We start from the raw sequence: 10840 nt of genomic DNA, 5'->3' as shown, positions 1-10840 counted from the left end.
ATTAAAGTGTATAGCACATTGTCATCACCTAGTAAACATTTCATTACAAACTTTATTACACAATACTTTCCTATATTCGTTACTACAAGGGAAATGCAAATACGTTTTTGTACTGACAAAGAAATGTATGTAAGATAAATACTACATTACTGTTACACTGAAATTTTATACCACCTTTGGCTTGGTTGTATAACTCAATTTCAAAAATAGGATAACAAGATCTAAACATCCACTTTATTTCAGAAACAAAATATATGAAAGGCAGAATACTTCAAGAGATCCTTGAACTTGATTTACCAAATATAAAGAATATTAGCTGCAATAAACCCACATTAAAACCAGGTCTTGAGAGCCCTTGAAGTAGACACTATGCCCTACCTACTCTCAAGTCACTAAAGTTTGCCTGATGGAATGTTTTCAGTAAATACAAAACTTATTTGGGGAGCTCTAGCCCCTTGAAAAGACTACATAATTAAAAAGAAAAGGTGTATTTTTGTGAGTTAAAACCTATTTGTTGACCTCTAATCTACATTTAAAGCAATATATAACGCATAATGCTTTCAAGTAAATGTAAGAACTTATTGTTATGGGAGCTATGCTTTTCCAATTAAACATCAACAACTTGTTTAACAATTCATTTTGTAATAAAACATAAGCATTCATCATTTTGTTCATTTTCCTCTAAAAAGCCCCTAATGATTTCAGAAACATATGACTCATACAGTAACATATGGAGAGCTCTGACCAGTACAGAGGAGAGACCTCCCTCCATAGTTTCTCTTAATGAGCTTTGCTGGTGACAGCAAAAGCTCACAGCTTTATTGTGTGTGTGTGTGTGTGTGTGTGTGTGAGTGTGTGAGCGGGCACCAACCAGCAAAACACCACTGATAAAGACAACTACTCTAATTCTTTTCATTCGTATTCATCTTGAGCAGGACAGTGGTAAACAGGGCTCGAATAAACTGAACTGATCAAATTTCTGATGCAAACTCCATGTAATATTTACTTTTTTGAAAGAAAAATATACTCTACCTACTTTGACAGTGTCTAAGGTATGAAGAAATGGCCACTAATCAATTATCTCATCTTAAGTAATATAAGGAGATTATTGGATTACCTGTTATCACAAAATTTACTTTAGAAATAACTTCCAAACATTATGGAATTCATGCTGGAATCATGGATATAATATGTCATATATTTCTTAACAACATATTGCCATTGACTTCAAATACATAAAACACACCCCAAAACATAAGTAAATCCTCCAAAGAGCTAAAACCAAACAGAAGATGTTTCTAACTGGTTGAAATGTCATGGTTAAAGTAAGGCAAATCATCAAAACTTACTATAATACTGAATGACCTTACATCTTAAATGATATTATTAAAATCATATCCTACTGCAGACAGCACACACTAAATGTGCCTGTGTGCACTCATCACTACAGAAAATAACATTCAGAAAACATGGAGAAGAGGGGTCAGGATGGCTCTTCTTATAAAACACAATTTACTTCCTAAGATTAAGTTGGCTATATGGTACTCTTCTAGAATATCTGCTTCCTTCTATACTGAAAACTCCATTCAATACAAATTTACTTACTATACATCATAAAACATGTTTAGGAGCTTTATGGATATGTAACACAGCATGAATCCCTGGTGATACACAGTAGGACTAGGACGCACACCAGGTACCAACTAGAGTTCAGACATAGTATTCTCATTTGAGATTAGGAACAAACCACTGTCCTTCAACAATCTGTCTTTTTATTCTGAAGACAAAAATCAAGGACATTTTTTACTACACCTTATTTTAATATCCTCTATGAAAAATAGTATGTAAATTACACTTGTCCTAACATTTAAAGACTTTCTAACTGTTCTATGACAATAAACATGATTTTATCTGAATTCAGTTTGAACTTGACCTAAAATATATGTTCACTCTCTAGGAATTATAAATTAAAGCTGTGAATCCCTTCTCTCCTCTCTAGACAAAGGTGATAATGTCAAGTCAGTTAAGTTCACCCTAGAAATAGATCACACCCTAAATTATTCCCTATAAGTAAACTGCATTGTTAATAGAGGGTATTTTATAACAGGACAAACAGGTGTCTATGAAAACAGAAATTCCTCTTACAAGATTATGTACTAGGAGTGAAGTACAAAACACTACTTCCACATCCTTTGGTGAGATGCAGCCATAGGAGGAGTATCCACGGAAAACATAAACGTAGGCAAATACATTGCACACAAACTCTTACTAATAGATTTGGGAAACAAGGCTATGCCTGTGGATTTTCACGTAAAGTAGAGCTAGTTAAACTGATTACTGAGCCTAAAGCAGCTCAGGCCAAAGACTGGGCATTTTCATGAAGGCTTTAAAACATCCTACTGGAAGATTGATGGAGAATGCAGAGCTCCACAAGCCACCCCTTCAGCAGGTGATATTGTCTACGATGACCTTTTAGAATTTTTAACTTGAATGTATGTGGGTGGAGGGTTATATGTAGGTGCGTACAGGAGACTGCAGAGTCAGAGGCCTGCAATCAGGGCCCTGGAGGGGGAGTACTAAGTGGTTAGGTGCTGCCCTAGGGGCTAGGAACCACACTGGGGTTCCTGCACGGGTGGCTCAACCTTTATCCACTCTGATCACTAACTAACCAATAAAGTCAATTAAGCCTAATAAAAAAATACTTGATAATTCTTTTTTAAAGTTTAAAGCAGAAATATAATTTATATTTGTAAAAGCAAGGATTTTTTTTTTTCCCAAGTGAAATGCTTTCAGAGATGGGTCTGTTATTTTGAACAACCAAAGGGGGAATCGCCCTGCAGTGCGAAGCCTTTTTCTCTCACATACTTAGTTACAAAGATTGAGAAATTTATCAGCAAATGAGCATCAACTTGTCAACAGCCCAAGCAAGTTTAACCAATCCTCTACTTAAAAGTATCAACATGCATCCATTTTTAAGATCACAGTAACAAACAAACAGCACCTTTTAATTCATGGCATTCTGTCAGAAACGCCAAGTCCTACTTCCAATACTTTATGGAAAGCCGTGAACACCAATATCCCCCTCTCTCTGCACACCCCTATGATGTCTCCTGCTTCAGAAGTGACCCAACACATCTGAAAGTGGCCTCCTTCCATTACCTGGGACAAAGTGCTTCCCTTCCTACAGCAGACTGCTGGGATGAAGCAAGCTTCCCAGACACAAAAGCCGGGGACTGAGAACATCAGACAGCACTTCCTGTATTCAACTGCAAGTGTTTGCGATTCCAGCTTCCTGGACTTAGCTCTCTATCTTAATAAATCGTCACGAATCGTCATGAAGCTTTCTGATCTGATAACAATTCAGTCACTGTAACACTTGCATCAAACCTCCTAAGTATCAAACAGAGTGATGGTCTGAGCTGGCTGAACACCCAGGACTAAGTTTGTCCAAGTAGTTTTTAAAGTTGTATAAAATTTACTACGTATTTAAATCTCAAAGAAAGCAATTATCCAACAATAAAAAGAAAGGGTTTTATCCCTTTAGGGAGTGTGTGTGTGCGTGTGAAGCTCAGAAGGAACAGAGGGCTATGTAAGCTCTAGTAACAGTTCCATGTTTACGTCACAGCACAGGACTAAGCAACAGTCTGTTACAGTGACAGCCGAATAAACTTTCAACAGTAGCACAGAACCAAAAGTGAAAGGAAGCAAACCCCAGAGTCACACCTACTAGAGCTCACTAAATTATAAAACGAAACCAAACCAATGCCTTCTCTCACGTTTTGAGTTCTTCTGGTTTGTTTGAATAGGGACAAATGAAAATTACATGACCTCAGCCATTTGTTTTGTTTTTTGTCTCTCAATTAAAAACAAACTTTTAAGTAAACACTCTCATCAAGGACATCTTATCATATACACACCACACACACACACACACACACACACACACACACACACATACACCCTAAAATGATGTGGGACCTATGAATGGAACCTTAAGCATTTTTCTTGATATAATCCAGGGTCTCCAGGTAATGTTACCCTGAATCAGAGGATCCCAAACCCAATGTTCTTAACTGCACAAGAAGCCAGTGGACCCAGTCCTAAGAAGACACAGACAGACTAGAGGGATCTGTCCAAAAGTAAGGCCCTTCCAAGTAGTTGCTGGAGGAAGCTGAACAGGGACAATGGACTCTTCTCCTGAGGGAGTGAGCTCTGCCAGCACTTGAGTTTAGGTGCTGCCTATACAAACGTGAGGAAAAACTTTGAAGCCACAAGGTTTGTGGTCAGTTTTGTGCAGGAGCCCTGGATAACTAACAGAGCAGTATTTCAGAAGATTATCTATAAAAAGTGTTATAAGCAACACAGTTTATCTTTGGCCTGCATAAAATTTAAATAAGGAATTAGTTCAAATGGCTTTATCACTCCTATACCCTAAATTAAAATGCCTGTTTCTTAGGGGCCCCAAAGCCTCCAGGTCATGATTTGCTATGTCTGTACATCTATTCTAGGATCAGAGCTACATTTACTACAATATCTGGTAATTCTACTCAGAAATACTGCTGGGTCATTTATTTGTAAATAGTTTTCAAATTATTTGCCGTTCTTTACAAAAGAAAGTTGGTGAATAGGTTCAAGCACTGCGGGGCTTATCCAGTCCCCTAAACGTATACACACACCGGAAAGGTCCCCAAACTTTTGAAAAGATTCTAAAGACAACTGCAAGCAACTTTATTAATATTACTCAGAGCTTTTAGGCTAGTCTCAAACTTAATTCTTTTCATTTCCCTGAATTTACTTAAAAGAAATTCCACTTCTATTAACCCAGTTATTTGTTGTAGAAATAGTCTTTTAAAGTTCAAAATATTCCTGCGACTACCACATAAACCTTTGGATGTCCTGACTATTTGGCCACTGAAAAGTCCTGTTCAGAAAGATATAAAAAGTTACAAAATTAACAATTGTATAGCAACCCAGTTCACAAACAAGTCTAGATATGGGTGGCAGAGGTATGTTAAGTCTATAAATAATGTAGGGTACAATGAAGTAACGGAATTCTAGGAGTTTCTGAGGAACTGTAGAAGCAACCAAGCACACAAAAAACATTAAAGTCCAGAAAACCGACTTAGACTTTAAAGAGTCAGCTATGGCCCAACCAGCAAAGATGTAGGCTGGAACTAATAAATATTTGACAACCTCGTGTCTCTGAAATACTCTTTTCCACACGTAAAATGTGTAATGCCTATTGTCTGCCAGTAAATACTTATGGACATAAGTGAATTTCCAAACCAAAAAGACTGAGACTACCAGAATCACAGAGAACTGAACTCTACGTTTCCAAACTAAGTTAAGGAAAGTCTTGACTTTGGTCGGAGAGAGTAAGTGAGGGAAGGAGAAAAAGGCAGTAAAGGAGAAGAAGTAGAACAACTGAGGGAAGTGGAGACAGGCCTCGTGACTACTCCGGTCGCCAACAACAATGCCACCATTAACTACCACAAAGGCGAAAAACGCCACCAGCAGAAGCACGTAGGGCCAGGTCAAAAGGAAAAGCATCCTCAGGTTCTTTAGGGACGTGGCATACACCAGCAGAAACTGCAGCACTCTTCTGAGCTCCGAGAGCGGCCCCTTCACGGGGGGAAGCCTCTCCTCCTTCTTCTTCTGCACCTCAGTTTTCCAGGCTTCACTGCACTTCTGTGCAATGATGTGTCCGGCACAGAAGGCAGCCCAGATGATGTTGGTCTGACGGAACATGAAGCCACAAAACCCAAGCCAGGCCGAAGTCCTATGGTTGCCGTAAAGACACATCAAATAAGCAAAAAGAGTGAAGAATACAGACCCCGCTTCTGTATAGTAAAGAAAGTTGAAAAAATAGAGGGTCGGAAATACTGCCAGGGTTAATGTTGACAAGATTCTCTGGATACTTGAAGAAGCCTTGAAGGAAAAAGAAAAAACATTATTTTTTAGGATAAAATAAATATGACATTTTCTTGCTAAATTAATAAAGAGATTTACTTAAATAATTTAAAAGAACTGTATTTCTGGCTTTGCAACACCATGTTTAAGACTACGTCTGGTAACTGTTAGTTATATTAATCAGCTTAGAAACTGTTAAAATACTAATGAGGTACAGCTCTTTTGGGGAGGTAGCTCTTAATAGCTTAAAATCTTTTTGAATCACAGAAGAAATCATTTAGTGGTCACTGGATCTTAGACACTGGAGTAAGGAACATGAGGAATGCACAGACGAGATCACAGTACAGATGCGGCCAGCTGCATCACCTTGAACTTAAGTCTTAGCCATCATCCCCACCTTTTAAAGACAGCCCTCCAAATCTCTACATTAGAGACAACAGAAATGTGCAAAGAGTACCAGATATCTTGCTCATCGATCTGATCTGACTTTTTGTATGACAAAATTCCAGGGATTTTTCCTTTAAAAAAGCATGCAGGCCTACTCTAAACACAAACGTCTTCTTTTACCCTTTCTGACAATTTTAGTTAAGTGTTTTGAAGCTCTTTGATTAAAATCCTCCTCAGGCTGGGTGTGGAGACACATGCCTTTCATCTCAGCACTTGGAAAGCAGAGACAGCTGGATCTCTGTGAGTTCTAGGCCAGCCAAAGCTACCTACCCACGGAGTCTGAGGTCAACCAGAGCTATATAGTGAGACCCTGTCTCAATCAATCAATCAATCAATCAATCAATCAGTCAGTCAGTCAATCAGTCAGTCAGTCAGCCAGTCAACCAACAAATCAAAAGGTAAAGCTTCACAACAGCCGGTAAACTTAGCACAGATATTTCATCTTGTTGCTTCTGAAACTCTTGTGTCTTGTAAATGTCATTTACAAAGCCTTCCTTCCTCCCTTCATTCCATCAGGCTGAGACAGCATTTCTCTGCCGCTGTCATGTCCCGCCTGAATCCTCACAGTATTTTATGCCTACCTCCTTTTCATAATTCATACCTCTGGAAAGACCGTATAAACATTACTGCCATAGTTGACATTTATTGAACTCTTATATCAGGTCCTAGCCTAAGCACCTTCCATTTATTAAGCTCCTTTACTCTTAATACAAATTCAATGAGACAAATTTATTATTACTATTCGATGTTTAATTTAAATTATTTCAAATTGGCAAAGACATAAAATCACAAAGAGGGTAATCTGCTCAAGTTAATATAAGCTGTGGCCAGGATTAAATTTAAACCCAGGCAATCTACCTCCAAGTCTTGCATTATAAAAATCACACCAAAATTCCTCAACTAAAACTCATTTCCACTAAAGAGGACCTAAGTTCCTGAAGAAAACATGAAACTATTAAACTATTTTTGTTCACTAGCAAACATCTACTTTAGGTTTTCAAATATTATTCCAGTTATTCCGGTATTTAAATGCAAGTATCTTCTACATATTAGTAGAGAATTTCAACTTAGCTTTAAAAAGCATACACCAGCCCTAACTGATGGACATTTTCTTCCATAAAGCCAATTCCTAACTGCAGACTTTAGTGCACAGAAACTTGCTACAATTTTGTTCTGCACGTACCTTGTTTCTGGGTTGTATCTTCCTGAAAAGCAAATACAGTAAATAGAAGTTGCCAACACTGAAGAGAAGATTGACAAATCTGAGCATTCCAATGGAGCAGACAACATGCTCTGACCATCCAAGGATCCAGCTGGCAGGTTTGACCACTCCAACTGACACCAGATACAGGCCAGGTAATGTAGTAATCATAGGATCCCACTTAAAAAGAAAAGACCACCAATCAAGCGGAGCAACAATTATCCCATCGATATAAAATGTCAAAAAAGAAAAGTCAGGTTTCATTTGTTCTCATAATGAAGAACTTGGAGAGGATATTCTATGACATAATTAAATAAATCCTGGCAGACTAGATATCTCTTAAGTTTTATCTTTAAGATTTAGTGTGTGTGTCCGTGCACCTGAGTATATGTATTTGCAACATTTGAATGCGGGTATCAGAGGAAGCGAGGAAGCCAAAAGGTGGCATTGGGTCCTTTGGAACTGGAGTTACAGATAGTTGTGAGCAGTTCAATGTGGGTAGAGAAGTCTGGTAGCCTTCTGCCAGACCAGCAGGAGCTCTCAACCACTGAGCTGCCGCCTCAGCCCTAGTTTAAGAACATTTTGCTCTCTGTCTCAAATCTGTCTGCAATTATCTCTCTGTACCTGTTAAAGGTGACAACAACCAACAGGCAGTAAGTTATAATCATTTCTACTTCCTAAGGCTTGCTCTTTAGAAAATGTATATTCTGCGACTAAACTGCCCAGGTCCCAATTTAACAAACCATCAGGCAAACAATAATTAGAATTCTGGTGGATCTTAAAATACTTAAGTATCTAGAAAGACTGCATTAGAAGATTTTTTTCACAAAACCTGTCCATTTGGGACTTGTGCTTAGTTTTGTTCTACATCTTGTAAACACATCATGTATTTGAGAGTATAATTACTATTATTTTGCAGGTGAGTGATCCTTAAAATGGCAAAGGTTATCAGTAACAGCACCAAGAAATTAAGTTTTCAACAGACTTTGTGTTTCGGAGCAGTAACCCATATTGTGTTTACAAGATAAGGAGAGTACATTTATTTTTGCACTGTGTATATTTATGTAGTCAAATATGTATTTTTTATGATGCAATCTGACTAGTTGCCAATTCGACCCAGACAATGAGAAAGTTTCTAAAAACAACTAAGAATGACGTTAGAACAAAACTATCAACTTTTTGGTGCCCCAAGATTCATTCCGCGTTCAAAATCCTGGGTGGAAAACCTCATAGGTAAGCTTTAGTTTTTTTGTTTGTTTGTTTTTGTTTTTTTTTTTTCTGCATTTTCAAGGGGCACCTGCATGTCTCTAGTGCTAGGGCTTAGTAAGACAAATTGGTCAATTGCCATAAGGAGCTATATATAAAATCTGGTGCCCGCATTTCCCGCATCGCCTGCTCTTGATGCATTCACCTAACAAATATGCCATAAAGGTCGGGGCTCGGTACAGTCACTAGCCAGCTCCCTTCACGTTTTAAGTCTGGGAGGGCAGACCGGGAGAGGTAAGGGCACAGGCTGGGAGGAGGAGCCGGTCCCGGGGCAGGGCCAGCAGAGACCAACCTGTGACAGGGAGAAGCGGCCCTCACAGTAACGCTGCGCCTGCGGCAGGTGGAAGATCTCGTCCATGTAAGGCTCACGCAGAGCGCGGCTGAAGGCGGAGAAGAGCAGGCAGGACACCAGGAACGTGCAGCTCAAGGCGGCCGAGAAGTAATAGCCCTCCAGCTGCGCCATGGCGTGCAGCCGCGTCCCCAGGGCCAGCCCTGGGCAGCCCGGAGAGCCGAGCCCGGAACGCGGGCTCAATGGCCCAGTGCGGCCGGACGAAGTACAGAAGGGCCGGGATGCAATGGATGCCGGGAGAGCGTTGGACGGAAGCGCGGGGGTCACTGTTTCCGGAGTGGAGCATTTATGCGACGCACCGGACGGTTTCCCTGTCAATCACTGCTCGTAGCTCTCTGAGTGGCCAGAGACTCATGGAGGGGCGGGTCTGGGCGCGGGCTCGGGAGCTGTTGCGGCCACCGCTGCTAGGCTCTAGAAACCGAGTGTCTTGTACCGTCTGTTGCTCTCCAGAAGGCGATGAGTGTCCCCAACTTTCTAGCCTCCAAGCTCCCAAACTGCATTTGTGTGCGGTCATCGCTGTTCTTCATTGACGGTGAAATGAGATGCTAGAACCTTCATTACAGTGCATTTCATCTCTTCGTCTCTGGCGGGTAATGAAGATTGATGCTTTTTAGACTGAAACAGACAGGGCGACTTCCCCCTTGGAAGAGCCTATTAATTTACAGGGCAGTATTTTCCGCGTGCCTGGTGAGATTGAGTTAGCATTCAGAGTTGGGGCATTTTAGGTGAGGAACACTTACTTCTCTGTGAATATAATTTTGGTTGCTATTGCCGTGGGTCATGACTCACACCTGTACTGGCATCACTTGAGAGGCTGAGGCAGGAGGATTGTTCCTAGTTCTAGATCAGCCTGGGACACTGTAAATTTCATCCTTAAAAACAAATAATAAATAGTCATTAATATCTGTCTCTGTTCTAATGCGTTCCCCTAAAATGTGACCATATGCATCTTAATGTGTGGTGCAATGGAATACTTATGCGTGTAGTCTCAAAATGGTGTTCACACGTATAAAGTTATAGGCTATGTAGACTTCAGATAGTCCTTTATTGTGAGTTGGAATTGAGACTGAAGATGGAAGACATTTGGAAAGAGTTGAGGACTATGTTTTCAGCATGGTTAGCGATGTTTTGAAGGAAAAAGCTTTTGGTAATTTCAGGTTGCTTTTGGCAGCAACACATCACAAAGCAACTGAGATTTAAACTGTCAATCTTGGGATTCAGCTTTTCTCCTTGAGTCGTGGCTAATTCAGCTAGTTTATGGAAAGTTCCTCAAAAGAAATTGGGTGTACTATTAACTCCCCTTGGCTATTAGAAGTAACCAGAATTAAATTATGTCAGGATTCATGGTGACATGTTATTTAACGCCTCCACCCTTTATATCCTCTGATTACAGAGAACACGTTACACTTAGCGATTTGGGACCATTTCCAGATAATTTAGTCTACAAGTGACCTCAGACCCAGTGGGCTTGCTCAATCATAAACATATATTGTCATGTCAGTGCATACCATAGAAGCTTCTGGCCTTTGCCAGATACAATGGAAGAAGCACAGTTACCATCTTATGCTATACATTCTCAGAATAATTGCCACCAAGAACTTGCTTAGGCATCCAACTCCTTTCTATTTGTGCTCTCTTCTTAGTTAGCTGGAATGTTACATTTCAAG

General features: G+C 39.9%; 1 protein-coding gene across 1 annotated transcript; it reads right to left on the bottom strand.

The window, feature by feature from the left end:
• Positions 1 to 220: 220 nt before the first annotated feature.
• On the bottom strand, positions 221 to 9443 carry Alg10 (ALG10 alpha-1,2-glucosyltransferase). The gene is made up of 3 exons (XM_052160699.1): positions 9117 to 9443; positions 7541 to 7738; positions 221 to 5928 (listed from the first exon to the last, which is right to left on the bottom strand). Exons 1-3 carry the CDS (start codon positions 9285 to 9287, stop codon positions 4873 to 4875), a joined length of 1425 nt encoding a protein of 474 aa, XP_052016659.1. The 5' UTR covers positions 9288 to 9443; the 3' UTR covers positions 221 to 4872.
• Positions 9444 to 10840: the final 1397 nt, after the last annotated feature.

The sequence above is a fragment of the Apodemus sylvaticus genome, chromosome 17 (assembly GCF_947179515.1).
Source record: "Apodemus sylvaticus chromosome 17, mApoSyl1.1, whole genome shotgun sequence".
NCBI lineage: Eukaryota > Metazoa > Chordata > Mammalia > Rodentia > Muridae > Apodemus > Apodemus sylvaticus.
This window is presented reverse-complemented; position numbering and strand designations above follow the sequence as displayed.